Source organism: Cricetulus griseus, chromosome 3 (assembly GCF_003668045.3).
Source record: "Cricetulus griseus strain 17A/GY chromosome 3, alternate assembly CriGri-PICRH-1.0, whole genome shotgun sequence".
In the NCBI taxonomy this organism is placed as follows: Eukaryota; Metazoa; Chordata; class Mammalia; order Rodentia; family Cricetidae; genus Cricetulus; species Cricetulus griseus.
The window spans coordinates 200,099,663-200,120,385 of NC_048596.1; the positions used below are offsets into that span (position 1 = coordinate 200,099,663).

General features: G+C 47.3%; 1 protein-coding gene across 3 annotated transcripts; it reads left to right on the forward strand.

Moving 5' to 3' along the window:
- The first annotated feature begins 474 nt into the window (after window positions 1–474).
- On the forward strand, window positions 475–19,644 carry Def8 (differentially expressed in FDCP 8 homolog). 3 transcript variants are annotated; one of them, XM_027410584.2, is made up of 14 exons: window positions 475–578; window positions 3,929–4,083; window positions 4,912–5,123; window positions 5,870–6,003; window positions 7,542–7,639; window positions 10,704–10,853; window positions 11,983–12,124; window positions 13,267–13,431; window positions 14,172–14,299; window positions 14,417–14,530; window positions 15,869–15,949; window positions 16,647–16,787; window positions 16,910–17,019; window positions 17,878–19,644. In XM_027410584.2, exons 4-14 carry the CDS (start codon window positions 5,880–5,882, stop codon window positions 17,978–17,980), a joined length of 1,356 nt encoding a protein of 451 aa, XP_027266385.1. In that variant the 5' UTR covers window positions 475–578; window positions 3,929–4,083; window positions 4,912–5,123; window positions 5,870–5,879; the 3' UTR covers window positions 17,981–19,644. The 3 variants fall into 3 exon arrangements, with proteins under 3 accessions (XP_027266385.1, XP_027266383.1, XP_027266384.1); XM_027410582.2 differs by lacking the exon at window positions 4,912–5,123; XM_027410583.2 differs by lacking the exons at window positions 475–578; window positions 4,912–5,123 and adding an exon at window positions 603–979.
- The last annotated feature ends 1,079 nt before the right edge of the window (window positions 19,645–20,723 follow it).

Here is a 20,723-nt window from a genome sequence, read left to right on the forward strand (position 1 = left end):
AGAAGAGTGGCTAGTCCATGGCACTGGTGGAAGTCAGGCCCCACAAAACATCTGGGGAATGTGATCAGGAATGCACTCAAGTTTGACTTGAGGTGGGAATGATTTACCTGCTGTTAAAGAGGTGTGTGTGTGTGTGTGTGTGTGTGTGTGTGTGTGTGTGTGTGTGTGTGTGTTGTTGTTGTTGTTGTTGTTGTTGTTGTTGTTGTTGTCTGAGATAGGACTTTTCAAGCTTGAGATATACCTTAGGTGTTGCCATGGTGGTGTCCTGGGGACATTTGAATGCCAGTGTTGGAGTTATGGGGACGTTGAGGGGTTGCCACTGCAGAGCCATTCGCTTGAACACAATTACCAGGGGAATAAAATTTCTCAAAAGCGAGAAAAGACTCATGGCAAAGGCAAAGCACCCCATGGCTCTGAGTTGGGAGACTTGGAAGCATTCTAATGAGCCAGAGGGGCCACCGGTGTCATGAACCTCCTAGCCGCAGGCGGCAGCAGCGGGCGGCGGAGCCGGTACAATGTAGCAGCGGCAACAGAGTACAGTGTAGCCAGCCGGTCCGGTACAATGTAGCGGCAGCCAGGTAAGCGGCGGAGAGGCCTGCGTAGGCGACCGATGGGTCTGGTGGGGAAGCAGGCAAGGGTACAGATCTCCGCATGTAATCGCCACGGGCCGAATTTCGGGATCCAGTTTCTGTCGCTCGCACCCTGGGAGCAGAACTGGCAGAGGCCTCAAGCAAGACGTCCAGCTCCCGGCTGCCGCCTGCTGGCTCTCCGCTTTGTGCAAGGCCTTGGTGACCTCATTGGTCCCCGCATTACGTGGGGCAGAGCTCAGCATCCACAGATGGGGACCCCCACCCCTCCAACCCCCAGGGTGGCAGTCAGAGGCTGTGTTTGGGACCCCCGACCTAAGGACCACAGCGCTGTCCGCCCTCTTGAGATGCTGGGCTTTTTCTGAGCCTTCGGTTTCACAGCTATGAAATAGGTGAGGAATGTCGTACAGACCTGCCCCAGTGAGGACAGGAACATTCTCAGAATGAATTCATATCGTAATGGGTAGAAGTGTGAGGCGCGCTTCTGGGGTGGCTTCGCTGCACCTGCCTGGGTAGTTGAGAATGGTTAACACTGGCCCTGATTGGCCCGTATTTCCTGCCCATCCTTGTTATAGAAATGAGCAGATAGGATGTATCTTGTCCATTCTCAGGGCCTCCTGTGGTCCTTGGACTAGCACTTTTTGGTGGCTGAACCCACAGTAACACTTGAGTGGCAGGTTCTTGGTATCAGGAACACTTCCAGAACTTCCACTTAGTACTTACGATGCGTCCACAGACCCTCCATCTTTACTCTGAGGATTTCAGTTGTCGAATTGTAATTATTATGTGCTTACTAAAGAGGGTTCTGGAGGGGCTTGATGGAATAGAGTTTTGTTTTCCCCTTTCTTGAATCTTTTCCTTGTGACCAACCATGAATACTGGGTGCAGAACTCTGTGAGGTGGGTGGGGAAATAGGAGATGGTGTCATACTCAAAGCCAGCTGTTGCTTCCAGCAGCTTGTGCTGGGATGTTTGTCTATTTGTTCTCAGTTGTCAGGGCAATATGATTCTCCAAACTGGTTCCAGACAAACTAGGCAGACAGGTCAAATGGCTTCTTTGCTTAATTCATCCCCTGCTTTTGTTCCAGAGCTGCTGGTGGCAGTGCCAATCAGGAAATGGATTAGGAAACCATTTTCTTGGGAAAAGTATTCCAAAGGAGGGTTGCTAGCAAGTACTCTTGTCAAGACCTTTGTGCCCCTCTGACTATATTCTAAAACATCAGAGGGTCTCCAGGGAAGGCTTCTGGGAGTGGCTCCTGCATTCTCGGCCCAGCTTCTTTTAGATTTTGCTGGTCACTCCATGGTGTCAGCAGCAACTCCAGTTTCTGTTGTCACCAAACTGCACACTCATCCTTCCCTTCTACCTCAGACTACTCCCCAGCTTCCCAGCAAGAGAATAGGGCCATATATTGATTCATTTTATATTATTGTTGTTATTTTGTTCTTTTTCTTTTCTTTTTTCCCTTTTTTTTTAAAGATTTTATTTATTATGCATACAGCATTCTGCTTCCGTATATATCTGCACATCAGAAGAGGGAACCAGATCTCATAATGGATGGTTGTGAGCCACCATGTGGTTGCTGGGAATTGAACTCAGGACCTCTGGAAGAGCAGTCGGCGCTCTTAACTTCTGAGCCATCTCTCCAGCGCCGTTTTTTTGAGACAGGGTTTCTCTGTGGCTTTGGAGGCTGTCCTGGAACTCGCTCTGTAGATCAGGCTGGTCTCGAACTCACAGAGATCCGCCTGCCTCTGCCTCCCGAGTACTGGGATTAAAGGTGTGCGCCACCAACACCCGGCTATTTTGGTTTTTCATGACAGGGTTTCTCTGTGTAACAGCTCTAGCTGTCCTGAATCTCACTTTGTAGACTACACTGATCTCTAACTCACAAAGATCTGCCTGCCTCTGCCTCCAGAGTGTTGGGATTAAAGGCATGCACCACCGATGTGGGGCTTGGAACTTTTTTTCTTTTTTTTGTTTTTTTTGTTTGTTTGTTTGTTTTGGAAACGGTTTCCCTGTAGCTTCGGAGTCTGTCCTGGCTGTCTTGGAACTCTCCCTGTAGACCAGGCTGGCATGGAACTCACATAGATCCGCCTGTCTCTGCCTCCCGAGTGCTGGGATTAAAGGTGTGCACCACCACCACCAGCCTGGAACTTTTTATTAATGAATTTAATTATTACAGCAATCCTGATACTAGACCCTATGGAGATTGTCTCAGTGGTTATAGAAATGAAACCAGCCTCTGTGTGAACTATTAGGCAGCAGTTTTAATTGCAAAGGAGTGAATTTGAGAGAAAGGAAACAGCTGGTTTTGAGAAGCTCATGCTGCCAAAAGAGAAACATGAAGGCATTTTATTGTTTTTTGTTTGTTTTTTTGGGGAAGGATATAGAGTTTGTTAGTCATTAAACTTTCTTCTTTTTAAACAGGGTTTCACCATGTTTCTCTGACTGGCCTTGAACTCACAGAGTTCCTTCTGCCTCTTCTTCCTAAGAATATAATTGATTTTATTTTATTGTGAGACAGAGTCTCACTGTGTAGCCTTGGTTAGCCTGGAACTTGATATGAAGTATAGGCTGGACTTGAACTCACAGATATCTGCCAGCCTCTGCCTGGAATTAAAGGCATGTGTCACCTGCCCATGGGATGGATGGATGGACACACACACACACACACACACACACACACACACACACACACACACACACGGTCTTGTTTTTTGAGACAGTTTCTCATTTTTAAAAGAAATGTCTTCTTCATTGTTGAAGGGGATTTTTCTCATGTAAGATGGAGATAGATGGCCAGTTTGTCCTTGGAGGCCTCCAATCATTATCCTATGCTTGGTGGAGTTTTCTCTAGCAATAAGAGGAAGGACAATGAGTACATCTGTAGAGTGCTAACAAGAGGGGAGGACCTGGGTGAATAACAGACTTTATGGATTAAGGGCATGAGAGTCTGCCTCTTTCCCCCCATGATTGTCCTATTACTGCTTAACCCTTCATGGTACTATTATAATTCCTTTTTTGAGACATGAGTAATTGGGAGCAGAGAAAGGCTGAGCGGGTGGCAGAGCTGGTATTCTGGTTGAGTCTGTTCGTCTCATCAATATGAGGTGACTGGAGTGATCTATTAGAATCTGTTTTGGTTGCGAGAAAGAGAACTCTCCCTTCCAATAGCAGTGCTACAAACAAGTTTGTTTCTGCCTTACTTGACTAAAACCTAGTGGTGAGCAGCTCTAGGCTAGGCGGAATTGCTTTAGATCTTGTTACTTGGCAGTCCTCGTTTGTGGCTTCTGTCATAGCTCAAGGTGGTTGTGCCCTCTTCACCCATTACGTCTGCATTCCAGACAGAGGAGGAAGGGCGGAAGAACAATTCTGAGAAGTCCTGAGGATCTTTCTGCTCGTGTTCTGTTGATCAGAACACAGTCATATTACCATGCCTAGGTGCAGGGAAGACTGGGAAGTCATGTGACGATGGTGGCTCCTCCCTCAGGATGAAAGGGTGAGTGAGCACTGGGGTAGTTTAATCTCTCCTGCACTCTGGCTGTTCCTTGGGATTCTTGGGAGGTGCTGGGCATTAGTTAGGGACAACTGGCAGTAAGTAGTACACTGTGTGACTTACCCAAAGTCATTAGCCCAGGGCACCTGCATCCCCTTAGGCCAGTGGTTCTCAACCTTTCTGATGTTGTGACCCTTGACTACAGTTCTTCATGTTGTGGTGATCCCCAACCATAAAATTATTTTTGTTGCTACTGCACAACTTTAATTTTGCTACTGTTTTGAATCATAGTGTAAACATCTGATATGCAGGATATCTGATATGTGAGCCTTGTGAAAAGGTCATTCAACCCAATCCCCCACAAAGGGGTCAAGACGCACAGGTTGAGAACCACTGCCTTAGGCCTTCTGTTAGCAGCTGTTAGTTCTTAATCACTATCCTCCCTAAACAGAGGCAAAGCCAGCAGGACTTGACCTACAGGCATTTGGAGAACCTGGCTCTGGAGAGGGCCTCTGCTGGTGCTGAGAGGGGCCATCGGTACACGTTCCCACTCTGCATAGTGAGGACTGAGCAGGGCCAGCCATTCTGGACTTAGAGCTCTTATTTTTCTTCCAAGGGAAAGAGCAGGGAAGGAGTCACAGATTGTCATTTTATTTATTTATTTATTTTAACATGGGGTTTCTCTGTATAACCAGGAGGAACTCACTTTGTAGACCAGGCTAGCCTGAATTCACAGAGATTCGCCTGCCTCTGCCTTCTAAGAGCTGGGATTAAAGGTGTGCACCACCACGCCTGTTGTGCTTAGTGCCTATGAACTAATTTCACCAACAGTGTGACTCACCTCTGGATGAGGAAACCGAGGCAGAGAGAAGCTATGGAATGTGGCCCAACTAGATAAGTGGAGAACTGCATTCCAAGTGCTTCAGTTTTACTCGGATACAGCCCTTCCCTTTTTGCCAGGAGCCACCAGCTTTGTATTCCCAATGTGGGTTGATCTCTAGAGAGGGGAAAGAGTGCCAGTGATCTTTAACTTCTGACAAGTGGTAAGCTAAACACTTTCTGCTGCATGGGATCCCAGGGCAGGAAGCTATGGGAATAACTCAGCCCATGTGGTTCTGAAGCAGGACTGGAATGCAGGCCCAAGAGGCACAAGCCCATACTGGAACCTAGATGCATTTGCTGGAGCCAGGGAAGAGTGTAGGTCACCCTGCCAGTAGCAGGACAAGGATGGGCCTTGGATTTGATTCCAGAGAATTCACTGGTGAACATTCTAGCAGGGATGGTATTTTTGGGTGCTCTGATTTATATGGAACACCTCAAGTAAGGGGTCAGGAAGGAGGATCCAGTTCCAAGAGGTGTGTCTCATAGGAGCAGGCTACCCCAAGCGCCTGGATGGACTGGGGCCAAGTAAGAATTTTGACATTTGAGGCCTAGCAAAGAGCCTACTCCAGAGCTAGAGCCCTACAATGTCTGGGACCAAAGGAGCCCCTGCACAGGAGCAGGGCCTTGGATTCCAGACTTTGCATCTGGCACTCTGGAATAAGCCTTTAGCCCTGGGCCAGTCCTCACCACTGGGGGTTCTTCTGAGAGAACACTGCCTGTGGAGCCTGGTTAGAGGTAGCTGGGGTGGCCTGTAGGAAGGTTAAGGATTCAGGCTGCTTTGTGGGGCTGCCCTGCACTATCCCCCAGCCTCTAGGAAGTGAAAGAGACAGGGAGCACTGGAGAAAAGGGATGAGCCATGATGAGCCTGGGGCCTGGACACTCATCTCAGCCATGCTGGGCCCCGCAGGTGGGATGCTATGGAATATGATGAGAAGCTGGCTCGGTTCCGGCAGGCCCACCTCAACCCTTTCAACAAACCGATTGGATCAAGGCAACATGAACAGGAGCCCAGTGAGAAGGCCCAAGAAGTCACTTCTGACGGTGAGCACTGGTGGTGGGTAAGGGCTGTGTAGACTGACACCTTATACCAGCCCTACCACTCTTTCTGCCTGTGGCCCTTCCCGTGGGGTGGGCATAGTCACTTTCCACCTGCTCTGGGGTTCTCTTTTGTCTTCCTTACCAGAATGAACACTCTAGAGGTCAGGGATCTGAGTCTGGAGAATCACTGTTAAGTCCCAGGGCCTCACACAATATTGCTTAGTGAACACTTGAGCAAACCCAGAGCCCAGATATAGGGAGAAGAGTCCAGTGGGTGGAATGTCCGTGGATAGACCCTCACCTTCTTGGTATCAGAAAGGGAGCAGGGCAGTCATTTTGGATAAGGTAGTTAGAGTCTTGGAACCAGAGGTCGAGAGGGTGGCCTGAAGTCTACACAGGACTTAATGAATTTTGTGATGTAGACAGTCAGTGTTTTTTCTTCAGTCACACAGGAAGCATCTGCCTTAGAAATTGGTATTATTTGTTTGTTTATTTCTTATTTAGAGACTGAGTAGTTCTCTATATAGCCCAAACTAGGGGTTCTGTTTCAGTTTCCCAACTGCTGGGATTGCGGGCATGTACGGCCACACCTAGTTTGGGATGTTTCTATAATGCTATTATGTGGACTGCTCTGAGTACTACCCAGTATTGGTTCACAAGTTTTTTGTTTTTTTTTTTTTCCCCCTGAGACAGGGTTTCTCTGTGGCTTTGGAGGCTGTCCTGGAACTAGCTCTTGTAGACCAGGCTGGTCTCGAACTCATGGAGATCCACCTGCCTCTTACTTCTGAATGCTGGGATTAAAAGGCAAGCACCACCACCACATGGCTGGTTCACATGTTTTTGTTGTTGGTTCTTTTAGCAAAGCACCTAAGAGTCAGACTTTCTACAAGATTATCAAAAACTGGAATCCTTCGCTTGTAATTTTTTTTTTAAAGATTTTTATTTATTTATTATGTATACAACATTCTGCTTCCATGTATATCTGCACACCAGAAGAGGGCACCAGATCTCATTACAGATGGTTGTGAGCCACCATGTGGTTGCTGGGAATTGAACTCAGGACCTCTGGAAGAGCAGTCAGTGCTCTTAACCTCTGAGCCATCTCACCAGCCCTCGCTTGTAATTTTTTTTTAAAGATTTTATTTATTTATTATGTATACAACATTCTGCTTCCATGTATATCTGCACACCAGAAGAGAGCACCAGATCTCATAACGGATGGTTGTGAGCCACCATGTGATTGCTGGGAATTGAACTCAGGACCTCTGGAAGAGCAGTCAGTGCTCTTAACCTCTGAGCCATCTCTCCAACCTTCACTTGTAATTTTGATTAGTGCTTTCTGGGTCTCCACAGTGAGACAGAGTCCTTTACAAATGCCAACCAGACAGAAGTAGACAGCTGACTGGTGCCTAGATTTCCCCACTACCCCCTTTCTGTGGGCTCCCCAACACCTCTGGCTCAATTCTCTCCACCCCTGGGTAATGAGAGAGAAGCCACAGGTGGACCTTTTACCACATTTCATCCATGTCCTCTTGCTACAGAGACTCTGCCTGAGCTGCCCACTGGGGAGCCTGAGTTCCACTACTCTGAGCGCGTGATGGATCTTGGCCTGTCTGAAGACCACTTTTCCCGCCCTGTGGTAAGGTTTGGAGTTTAGACCCTTACTTAGGTGTCATCCTCATCACAGCACTTCCAGGTGGCTAGTGGTTCAGGCACACTCATGAGCTGGGGTGCAGCTTCCTTTCTAGCTAGCCACTACTCTTGGGGCTCAGTGACTCCCAAGTCAGCCAGTCTCTTGGGTTTCAAATCTGAAACATACATGGCACCTGACCCTCATCTTCAAAATCTGAGAGTCTAGAGACAGCTTGGGGAAGGGAGGTGGGGTTCCTCTTGTATGTATTCTTTTTTTGTTGTTATTGTTCTTTTTTTGAGACAGGATTTCTCTGTAGGTTTGGAGGCTGTCCAGGAACTCTCTTTGAAGATCAGGCTGGCCTCTTTTGAACTCACAGAGATCCGCCTGCCTCTACCTCCTGAGCACTGGGATTAAAGGCATGCACCACCACCACCGCCTGGTTTTTTATTTATTCTTATTTATTTGTTTATTTGTTTATTTGTTTATTTTGAGGCAGGGTCTCACCGTGTTATTTTTGCTGGTCTGGGACCCACTATGTAGATCATGCAGGCCTTGAATTCAGAGATCCACCTGCCTCTGACTTCTAAGTGCTGGGAATAGGAGCATGTGCCACTATGCCTGGGAGTTTTCATTTATTTATGCGACCTTTAAGCTTTGTTCATGCAGATGTATACATACACCATATATCTGTATATAGTCTTTTTTTCCAGACAGGGATTCACTATGTAGCTTTGACTGTCTTCCTGGAACTCACTATGTAGACCAAGATGGCCTCAAACTCACAGCAATCCGCCTGCCTCTGCCTCCCAAATGCTGGGATTAAAGGTGTGCATATATAATTTTTATATGTGTATCTGTACACACTAGGAATTATACTCAGAGCCTCAGGCATGCGAGGCAAGAGCTCTACAACTGAGCTGTATCCCCAACCTTAAACCCCTCTTTTATAAAAGATTTATTTATTTTTATTTTGTGTGTATATGTGAGTGCCTGCATATATGTATTAACACAACATGTGTGCCTGTGGGGCCAGGAAACAGTATTGGATTCCTTGGTGCTGGAATTATAGGAAGTTGTGAACCCCTATGAGGGTACTGGGAACCGAATTTACGACCTCTGCAAGAGGAGCAAATGCTTTTTTCTTTCTCTAGGTTTTTCAAGACATCATTTCTCTGTGTAGCCCTGCTGTTTTGGAGCATACTCTAGACCAGGCTGGCCTGGAACTCAGAGAGCTACCTGCCTCTGCATCCTGAGTGCCCGGATGAAAGGCATGGGCTACCCCACCACCTCAGGAGCAAGTGCTCTTATCTATTGAGCTGTCACTCCAGCCTTCACGCTCCCATTTTTAACTTTTCATTTTGAAATTAATTCTTCCTAAGTTTCGAAAGCTACGCTGAGATTTGCATTTTAGCCCAGGCAGGTCTTGAATTTTTTTATCCTTCTGTTGGAGTCTCTCAAGTAGTTAGATTACATACCCATACCATTCAAGCCCAGAAAGTTTTATTTCTTTTATAACATGTCTCACACTTCCTCTTACCCACAAAATGAGCTCCAAAGAGGAAGGAAGGATACCACTACCTTTCTGCCTGGGTCTTTCGAAAGCCCATCTTGTGGAAGGAGAAGGGTATCTCTTGAGGGCAGAGTCAGCTGACTTCCCCACCCCCCACCACACAGTGGCTCTGCAGTCTGAACTTGGAAGCAGAGCATTCTGGGTCTGGGCCTTGACTAGGCTGGGAGCTTTTGGCTCAGTCTATGAGAAAGCACTCAGAAGTGCTGAGTCTGGGGTGAGTGTGCATCTTTAGGCTGCATCGCTAGTGTCTTAGCCATTAAGCCAGAGGCCTTTTCCCCATTTTCTCAGCTTTCTTTTAGAAATGAAACAGCATGGCTAAAACTGTTGGATTTGGATTTCCAAAGTGGATGTGTGTAATGTTGGGGGCCTCTGGCATGCTAGATAAGCACTACTTCTGAGTAACACTCCCAGCTCTTATGAATCATCTTTACCCCCACTCACACCCATGAGACAGGGTTTCTCTATACATAAGATGGCTGTCCTGGAACTAGGCTGGCTCGGGACTCAGAAATCCACCTGCTTCTGCCTCTCAAGTGCTGGATTAAAGGCCTGTGCCACCAGGCCTGGCATTTTTGTTTTTAAATTCTTAATTGTGTGTTTGGTGTATGTGTCTGTAAGAGTACATGATCTCATGTGTATAGAGGTAAGGTGTCAATGTCAGGGGTCCTTTATTGTTCTTTACCTTATTTATTTATTTGAGATAGGGTCTTGCTATGTAGCCCTGGCTGGCCTGGAATTCATTATGTAGATCAGCCTGGCTTCTAACTCACAGAGATCCACTTGCCTATGCCTCACCTGCTCCACCTTACTTATTTAGTTTTGAGACAGAGTCTCTCACTGAACCTGGAGCTCACTTATTCAGCAAGATCAGGTGACCACACCACTCCAGAGGTCATCCTGTTTCCACAGACATGTTCTGCCATACTCAGCATCTTATCTGTGTGCTGGGGATCCAAACTCAGATCCTCATGCTTGTATGGCAAGCACTTAACTGATTGTCATCTCCCAGTTCTTTGTTCTGTCTTTACGACAGGTTCTCAAACAGCCCAGGTTAACTTCAAACTTGCCATGTATGTGCCACCAATGCCCGGCTCTGTCCTCTAATTTCTTATGTTTAACTCCTGATCTCCCTGCTTCCATTTCCTCTGACTGTTTGGATTACACAGATGATCAAGTGAGGTTTATTTGGTGCTGGGGACCAAATTCCTATATGTTAGGCAAACACTTTATCAACTGAGCCACATGCCCAGCTGCAGAAGTCATCTTTTGGAAAGTCTCCTGAATTAAGTGTTCAGAGGCCTGTGGATAGATTGGTCCAACTAGGAGCAAGGAGCAAGAGTGAGTCTTAAGTGTTGCTAGCTTTCCTGGGCCTTGAGCAGGTTTTATCTGGGTAAGGGAGCTGAGGTCTGCTATATGCCTAACTACTCATGAGGACAGGCCTACCTTCCCTGGGAAGGAACTTCTAGATGGTCATCTGACTGTGGCCTCCGACCTGGGTAGGGTCTTTTCCTGGCCTCGGATGTCCAGCAGCTGCGGCAGGCCATCGAGGAGTGCAAGCAGGTGATTCTGGAGCTGCCCGAGCAGTCGGAGAAGCAGAAAGATGCTGTGGTGAGACTGATCCACCTCCGGCTGAAGCTCCAGGAGCTGAAGGTGGGTGTAGACCTGCTCTACCACAGACATGCCTGGAGCACGGCTGGAACTATGGCAGGCAGGAGGACAGGATGCCGCCGGGCTTCTCTGTTCTCTGAGAGTTTGAGTTAGGAAGAGAAAAGCAGGGTGAAAGTGTAGGCAAGTTACTTCTCTGATAGTAGGGCCCCTCCTGATTGCGAGAGACAGAAACCCAATCCTAAGGCACTCAGAGCAAAAGGAAGATTGTTTTGTTAACGGTTTGGGGTCCGGGATGGGGGGTGGGGTAGCTTCTAACAATGTCGGGAATCCTGTACTCTTTTTCTCTACAGAGGTGGCAGGTATGACCTAAGCAACTGACACCTGTCTTTCCACATGTTTACCTTTCTCAGTGTGGGCTGGAGGTCAGTGATGAGTGATTGGCCAGGCCTGGGTCACAAGCTTAGGGAACTTTCACAGTAACTGACTACTCCTGGAATATGTGCTTATCCCTGAAACCATCACAGCCATTGGTTAGTTTTGTGACCACCCACTGAAGCAAGTGTGTGGACAACTCTTTGAGTTGTGCGACCTGGGAGGAGTGATAAACTGAGGATGTCATCAGGAGGCAACAGTGTATCATAGAATCCAACCCACAGAAGTTCAGGTGTAGTCCAGAGTCTGTGTTTTTGTCTTGGCTTTGTATCCTTTGTACTGACTCAGAAACCCTGGGAGTTTAAAGTGGAGTATTCATTAGGAAATAGGTAAGGATATATATGGTAGTAAGCATATCCCAAGATACACATATAGTTGGTTCAGGCAACAGCCAGAAATATATTAGAGCCCTAGTTACTCTGCCAGATCCCGAAGGGAAGCCAAGGTCACCCTACCACAGCCAACAGAAGGGCTGAGGCAACATCCCTCCTGCTTAAAGGCCCTTGGGTCTGTACAGCATATGGATGCAAAGAGGCTGGGAAATGTTGGGTGTGTTCTTGGGGGCTGGTACCTAGCTACAGTTCTGTTGCTAAAGAGAGAAGGGGAACATGCATTTGGGCAGAAACTCAAACTCTCTGCTACAGGCAGTTCCTGGAAGGCATTTGCTGAGTTTCTTGAGTGAAAGGAACGAGCTACAGCTTTGTTCACTTATGACTTTTCCATTGTTCTTCCCCTATAGGATCCCAATGAGGAGGAACCCAATATCCGGGTTCTCCTAGAACACCGCTTCTATAAGGAGAAGAGCAAGAGTGTCAAGCAAACCTGTGATAAGTGCAACACGATCATCTGGGGCCTCATTCAGACCTGGTACACCTGCACAGGTGGGCTGAGACCAAGACCCATTCCTATATAAACTCTGCTCCCAGACATGGGTGACGTTCCCGTGAATTGTCCAGAGTGTACAGGTGACCAAGCATTGCTGTCCTGGAACTTGCTTTGTAGACCAGGCTGGACTCAACTCAGAGATCCGCCTGCCTCTGCCTCCCCAGTGCTAGGATTAAAAGTGTGTACCACCACTGCCTGGTTTTTGAAATTTAAATTCACCTGAGTTGAATATGTAGATTAGTTTTATTATCTACTTTACAAATGCTCATTACCACATGAGGCTGCCGGTTTCATATTGGATAGTGCAGAGAGAATATTGCAGAATGGTGGTACTGCCTGTATGAGAAACCAGATTAGGAAATGCATGGTAGTCAGATAGTGCAAAGGAAAATGGAAAGGGAATAGTATTTACAGGGGGGTACAGTGGGTACTGTTTTTGGTAGAATGAAAAGACTCATGACAATTTAAGCAAGAACTTGCAGGTCAGGGCACAAGCCAGGAGTATTTTTAAGGAGGAAAGATGTGGTATGGGGGAATCTTATATGCAAAGGCCCTGTGGTTAATGTGTGTCTATTGCCTATGAGGAAAAGTATGTCGAGGGGAGGTGTAAAAGAGTTACAATTGGAGACGACCAAGGCTATTTCTTTTTTATATACAGTGAGGACTGTACGTGGGTACTGAATACTTAGACTCTGGTTGCTAAGTTGAGCTGGAAGGAAGAGAGGATTGTCCCTGATGAAGGTTGAGTATTGTGTGAGGAGTGGTTGAGGTCAGTGCTGGCTGCAGAAATAAATGAGGAGTCGGGTTAACTCATGTTGTAGTCTCAACCCTAGAAGGATAGAGGAGATGGGAGAAGAAGATTGAGATGTAAGAGAGGAAACTTCATTGGATAGCTTGGGTTTGGTGGATGCTAATGGCAGGTTGACTCCAGATGTGTGAGTCATGTTTAAGAGACAAAGCTTACAATCCTGAGACATGAGGATCTTTGAGATGCTGAGCTACTCAGTAGTGCAAGGAGAAAGTCTTGAGCTGATATGGACACTGGAGGGGAGTTGATGTGTGTGGAGCAGTCCAGCAGAAGGTCATCCTGGGCTGTCAATCCACACTATAACTTTTGAGTGATATTTTCCTACTGCAGGATGTTATTACCGCTGTCACAGCAAGTGCCTGAACCTCATCTCCAAACCATGTGTCAGCTCCAAGGTTAGTCACCAGGCTGAGTATGAGCTGAACATCTGCCCCGAGACTGGTTTGGACAGCCAGGACTACCGCTGTGCCGAGTGCCGTGCTCCCATCTCTCTGCGTGAGTGAAAGATCCCGGGGTCTTCTTCTAAGCTGGGGAAGAGCAGTGGCAGAGCTGATTCGGGAAGGGCACCTGGTTGATGTGTGAGGAGCTGTGCTACAGCAGCTGAGGGAGGGCCTAGGGCCACCATTGTCTGTGTGCCTTGTTTTGGGGATATCACAAAGGGAAGTTATTGGCATTCCTTCAGGTCTCATAGAAGCAGATGGTTTCTGGCTGTTTCCTTACTTGCCCAGGTCTCTCCAGGGCTGATCTCTGATCTCTGACTACAGTGCTTTTGTGTTCCCATTTTCACAGAGAGTCCACAAAGACAAGGGCTAGGGGAAATGACACAGCACTGGGGATATGATTCAGTGTAAAAATGCTTGCTTAGCATATATAAGGCCCTTGGTTTCATCCCAAGTGTGCAGAAGAAAAGGAAAACTACACAATAATCACATTCCAGAGATGGAAATTTTTACTACTATGAACTTGTGGGTCCCTCCAGGGGTTCTTTCTGTCTTACTCTGTTGTCTCATTTTGCTGATGAGCAGACAGAGTGCTGAGACACCAGGATGGCCCTGGGCCTCCTGGGTGAGAATGGGTAAGTCAAGTCTGGGGGGCAAGGGACCCCTAACTCAACTTACTCATTACTGCAGCCTTGGTGAGGGATGGTGGACCACATGGTGTGAGTCCTTGGGTAGGGAAGTCAGACCTTAATCCCTAATAGCTACCCTGACCTCGGAACAACCTGCTCCCCACAGGAGGTGTGCCTAGTGAGGCCCGGCAGTGTGACTACACTGGCCAGTACTACTGCAGCCACTGCCATTGGAATGACCTGGCTGTTATCCCTGCACGAGTGGTGCACAACTGGGACTTTGAGCCACGCAAGGTGGGGGCTTGGAGATGTGGTGGTTGTGAGGGTGGGGAGGGAGAGCAGGGAGGAAGTGGACATGGTTTGACCCCAGCAGTCTTAGCCCTGCAAGCTGCTCACTCAGCTCCTCTGCAGGTGTCCCGCTGCAGCATGCGATACCTGGCACTGATGGTGTCTCGGCCAGTGCTCCGGCTCCGGGAGATTAACCCTCTGCTGTTTAACTACGTGGAAGAGCTGGTGGAGATCCGGGTGAGACTGGACCTGGTTAGGGTGGGGTGAACTTGTCTCCCCATGGGAGGTCTGAGCAGAGGAGGTGTGTTACTTTCACAGGCTCCTTGGCTATCTGTTGGATCAAAAGTGTTACAGCCATAGAGACAATGTTAAATTCTCTTATAATATCATTGACAAAACAGAACTTAGGGTGGTGGTTCATCCCTGTGATGTTATCATTAGGGACCTGGGCAGGAGGATCACTAGTGTGAGGTCAGCCTGAGCTCGTCAGAGGGCCTGTCAGAAAGTGTGTGGTGTGTGTGTGTGTGTGTGTGTGTGTGTGTGTGTGTGTGTGTGTGTGTGTGTGTAGGGGAGAAAAAGAATTTTAATTCTATTCATCTATCAATCAACTATTATCTATCTACCTATTTACCTACCTGGCTGGGGATGTAGTTCGGTTGTTAGAATGCTAGCTTAGATTCAGGAAGCATTGGGTTCAATTCCTAGCATTTTGTAAATCTGGCATGGTAGAACACATAGCTCAGGCTGACCTTGAATTTGATATATAGCTGAGGTTGGTCTTGATCCCTGATCCTCCTGTCTCTACCTCCTAAACAGCAGGTTTGTGCTTCTACACCTAAGTACATTTTCAGCCCAATAGAACCAAAATATTATAATATGCAACCAACATACAAAATTGTCAAGCTATTTTATTCTTTGTGTGTACTATAACTTTGAATTCTAGTGTGTATGCCATACTTATAGCAATCCAAGTGAAGACTAGACATTTTCAGCAGCTCTATATGGCTTTGGCCACTCATAGCAGGACGAGTCAGGGCTGAGGTCAGAACATGCTGTAGTTCGGGCATGAGTTGATGATGTTGTAGGCAAGGTAGTAGAAAGGACTTAGATTCCATGTTGTATGGAGGGGTCTGAGGCAAGGCAAGGCAAGGCCAAGGCATTGATGAGTGATATGGAATCTGCCTAGGATTTTGGTCCACTATGTTGGATATGACTTAGTACTGTCCTGAGGCAGTAAGATGGGCTCACTGCTTGTCTGTGGGGCTAGGCGAAGTGACATGAATTGGAGATCTCAAGAGACATGTTTAATGAACACCCAGATCCTATGTAGCCCAGGAACTGATTTGCACTTGAAGTTGGATAGACCACTCAAATGTAGGACCATCTTGTGGAATTTGAGAGCACCTTTCCCAGTCCCTACTGACCTCGCTGTCACCCACAGTATAAGAATAAGCCACCGTGTGAGCGTGGCCCCTGTGAAGCCAGTACAAAACCAGCCCCTTAGTCCTACAGAAACAGCCACAGTGCCACCAGTGTGTCATGGCTGAGATGTCCACCTGTTGTCTGTGTCTGCAGAAACTGCGCCAGGATATCCTGCTCATGAAGCCATACTTCATCACATGCAAGGAGGCCATGGAAGCGCGACTGCTGCTGCAGGTCTGACTGCGAGAGGGACAGGTCTCAGAGAGCCAGGCTGATAGGATACTTGGTGCTCAGATTCTTCAGATCACATAGTAGATAGATGTGTTATACTTCTAGAAGTCTTCCAAACTTTTTATTCTGGGAATGTCATCTGTAATAAACTGTCATATATTCTACACACAACAGTGTTCTCTGATGATCTCAGTTTGGGAAACTAAGATAAGCAATCATTGTGTTTAGCCTTCATGGAGGTGGCCTTGACCTTAGCCTCCTTAGGCAGGCTGAACAAAACACAAGTTTTAAGACTCACTTACTGCTTTGTGCACTAAGAATCTCAGACACTGATCTAAATTATGGGAACAGTGAGCAAAACAGGCCCTTGGAGAGTGACCAGTGGGTCAGGAAGGCAAGGAAAATAGCAGTATGTCAGGGTGTGGCACTGTACATAGAAGCAAGCAGGGCAAGGGGTGGAAACTGAACAGCCATTGTGGCTGGAGGGGCAGTATGGGTGTGTGAAATAGGGGGCGTATAGTTCAGGAAATGTTGCCCTGGCTGTATCTTCCCTTTGGCTTCTCCAGGCTCTTGAGGTCCTTATACAGCCACCCTCTGAAACTTTCACAAGAACCCTGGACTCTGACAACAGGATTGGCCCTGGGTGGGGAATGGGGACCTTTTCTCTGCATTTGGGGTAACACCTGCTGGGTCTTGGCAGCTCCAGGACCGGCAGCATTTTGTGGAGAACGATGAGATGTACTCTATCCAGGACCTCTTGGAGGTGCACATGGGCCGTCTCAGCTGCTCGCTCACTGAGATCCACACACTCTTTGCCAAGCACATCAAGCTGGACTGTGAGGTGGGTCTCCCCATCCCCTCTGTGACCATGACCAGTCTGCAGGATCAGGATTGGTCAGTGTATTCCTGGCCTGAGTTGGCATTTACTTGTCAGTCATTAATACTGATTCCCTTTTCCAACAGCGGTGTCAAGCCAAGGGGTTTGTGTGTGAACTCTGCAAAGAAGGTGATGTGCTGTTCCCTTTTGACAGCCATACATCTGTGTGCACTGACTGTTCAGCTGTCTTCCACAGGTGGGTGTGGCCTGTAACTCACTCTCAGTCTAAATACTTGGACTCCTCTCTGCCTTCTAAGCAGAAAGCCTTCCCTTGTCCCTGGCTGCAGCTGGTCTTGTGGAACCAGGAGAGAGGAGGTAGACATTTGGGCTTTTGCTGTCTGGTTTTCAGAGCCTTTTGCTGGAGTTAGGCCCTAATGTCTACACCCACATTAAAAGATCCATTAAGGGGCTGGGAATGTAGTCTAGCGTGTATGAAACCTTGTGTTTGGTTTCTAGGGTCAGATGGGCCCAAACCTGTGCTCTTCATGCCTGAAGAGAAAAAAAGTTTAAAAACCAAAAAAAAAAAAAAAAAAAAAAAGGAGTCTGCCGAGCCCTATTATATTCTGACACACAGTTTGGGAACTAGGGGTGAAGCTGCATTAGTGTTAATAAATGATGGAGGTAGCTAAATAAGTAAGAGCTCAGAGGGCTGACAAGATGGCTCAGTAGGTAAAGGAGCTTGCTGCCAAGCCTAGTTACTTGAGTTTGGTCCCTGAGACTCACACGGTAGAAAGAGAACTACCTCCTGCAAGTTGTTCCTGTCTTCCACAGGGGTATTGTGGCACATGTGTGCCTACCTTCACCTGTGCAGATATACACACATACACATAAAAAAAGCTTACAACCTGGGTATGACTGCTGGAAGCCTGACTCGAGTAGAGGCTAGCACCTACATTCTAGGCTTTGTGGTAAATCATACTTGGGTGCAGATTCTGCTCTGCTCTGTGGTTGTGAGCATCTCTGAGTTTGATTGCCTATTTGCAGGAAGATATTGATAGCTAGCCCGGGATGTAAAATTTTCTGTGCAGAACCCATCCTGTCTTTCTAACTTCAGGGACTGCTATTACGACAACTCAACCACGTGCCCCAAGTGTGCCCGGCTCAACTTGAGGAAGCAGTCACTATTCCAGGAACCTGGTCTGGATGTGGATGCCTAGAATGCTGGAGGAGACGCCAGGCACCATATCTCCCCCCCGGCTGTCACCCTACTGGCATTGCCAGCCAGGTGTTCATTCTACTCTGGAGACCCCTGAGTGTATCCTCTGGGCCTCTTCATGTTTTTTGGGCCAGAAGCAAGTAAATGACTAGCAGCTACCAGGACTCTCATTCCCCGGGTGCTTGCTGAGACTTGGAGTTCTATACCCGGCTGTTTATTGGGTGTGCTGCTAACAGGGGTCAGAATGCTGCTTCTGCCCCATTGTAGGACTCCTTAGACAGGGGAGCTTGGGTATGACTTCCCAGGAAAGTGGGAAGTTACTTTACTACAGCTGGGAGTCCTCCAGTCCTTCTAGGCCTTAGAGAGGGCCCTGCTCCTGACTACACCACCCTGACAACTGGTCAGAAACCCCAGTGAGACCAGAGGAGGCCTCCTGACTGAGTTTTATCTCTGCTGTAATAATTTAGGTTCTACTTAGAGGCTCCCATCCCTCTTAGCACCTTGACTCCTTGTGGATTCAGGTTTTCTCTGACTGGGGCTGTTCCCAACAGTGTCACATGGGCTGTCTCAGCATCCTGAGAGTCATCCTCCTCCTCGTCTGTCAGTCCTGTATGTTTCCCTGCCCTTTCATACAATAGGGAGGGAAAGGGTCTGTGGAGCTTTTCTTGGCACATACACCTGCTCCTGCCATAGCCTAGTCACTTTATCCTGGTGCTCTGAGCTGGGCAGCTAGGGACTCGTTCTAAGGAAGAGATCTCAGTCTCCAAGTCTCCAGTTACATAGCTGGGACTATGTCCTGGGAACAGGTTCAAGGTCAGTTATTGTTGGCCTGTGTGGCATTTGGGGGACCAAATTTTCCCACAGATTTTTGTGCTCTGCTTAAATATGGCGAGTTACTGAGTTTTGCTTTAGGAGCCTGAGACCAAGAGCTAGGAATATTTGCTTGAGAGAGACCCAAGCAGGTGGTCTATGGCCCAAGCAAGAAAGTCTAAGCTTTGGAGGTGGGCACGACTGACAGCTTTCCAGTGAGGCGCATTCTGCCTCCATGCACACACCCCATAAATCCTATGGTTGAAGATGTGTGGAGTCCAGGGGATCTCAGAATATGGCTTCTGTCTTTCTTACCTAGGAAGTGGAATTGCTTACATCTGCCCCTTTACTCCTTACCTGTGAATGGCCATTGACACACACAGGTGGTGGGCAGAGGCCAAGGAGTGTCACAACTTGGATTTCCCTCACCTTCAATGGGGCACAAGAAGGAATGCCTCAGCTAGTAGATGAGCTTAGCTTGCTGGCCTATTTGAGGGGTGGATGGACATACTGCCACCTCCTCCTTGAACCATCAAGGTGGCTTTACTCTTGCTATTTTTTGTTTCAGTTTTCCCATCTGGAAAATGGGGAAAGTGGAGTTGACCTACCTCAGGGTGGAACAATAAGGAGTCCTTTGAGTGTGATGTAGGTCAGCAGTAGGTTCCTGCCTGGCTTCCTCTTTGGTGTTAAAGAGGGTCTTAAAACCAAATGCCATTTTCCTACACCCCCAAATCTTTGTGTTTCTTACCATTGTATTACATTTCTGTCCTGTGGCTATTGGCCCTTCCTGAGCCTCCTGTGTAATCAGCATCATGTGTTCCCAGATATAAATCATAGTGTCTAAAAAAAATGTTACTAGTCTGTTGTTTATTGAACCAAGTGTTGGGCCTCCTCTTACAATACACTCTAAACCTTCTTCATCAATACTTCTCTACCATCACCTTCACGATGATGTAGATTTTTGTAGAATCATTTGTGGGTCCTTCTATGAATCCACAGCTTGGCAAGAGGAGTCTAGCCAGCTAGGTGGCAGTGGTGGCCCACACCTTTAATTCCAGCAGAGGCAGACAGATCACTGAGTTCAAGGCCAGCCTGGTCTACAGAATGAGTTCAAGGACAGCCAGGGCTACACAGAGAAACCTTGTCTTCACCCCCCCCAATAACAATAGTAATAATAATAAAATAATAATGATAATAATAATCTTGCCAGGCTCAAAAGCCCATTTGAATGACTAACACTTATGGAAGAGTGGTATCCAGCATGGAACCAAGCTGGCAACAGGGAGACTATGTCATTGTTCAATTAAATATGGGATATCTAGACTGTTTTTGATGAATCTGGGATAAAGCAGAGTCCATTGACATACAAGCCAATTACAGGTTTAGGAAAACATCTTGCCTTCGCTATTTCATGGGCTTGAGTACGATATTTGGGGATAAATAACATTTAGGGGTTTATTAGAAGAAACATTTATAATAGTGTCCGACAAGGCCTGAGCCTGTTCTGACAATGTGTAGAGAAATTTCCCAATTTTTCTTGGTCTTCATTTGGGTGAGATGGCATGCTCACACACACATGTACCCTTGGGGTTTAGGTTCCAGGAATTTCACATGTACATGGCATGCAAGGAATGCTCTGTAGTAGGAGCTTTGTTTCTTGAAGTCCTAGATCATCTTATTAAGTATGAGACCAGCCAATTGTATAACCATGACAGATTCAGCAAGAGTTCTTCTACTCTAGCTCCTGGGGGACATCATTAATCTTTATAAGCCAGATGTAGGAAAAGTGCCATTATTGTAGCTCAAGGCCATTACTTTTGCCCTTGAATAGTGGGTTTTTTTTGGTTTTGTTTTTATTTTGGGGGGCAGTTTCAAGACAGGGTTTCTCTGTGGCTTTGGAGGCTGTCCTGGAACTAGCTCTTGTAGACCAGGCT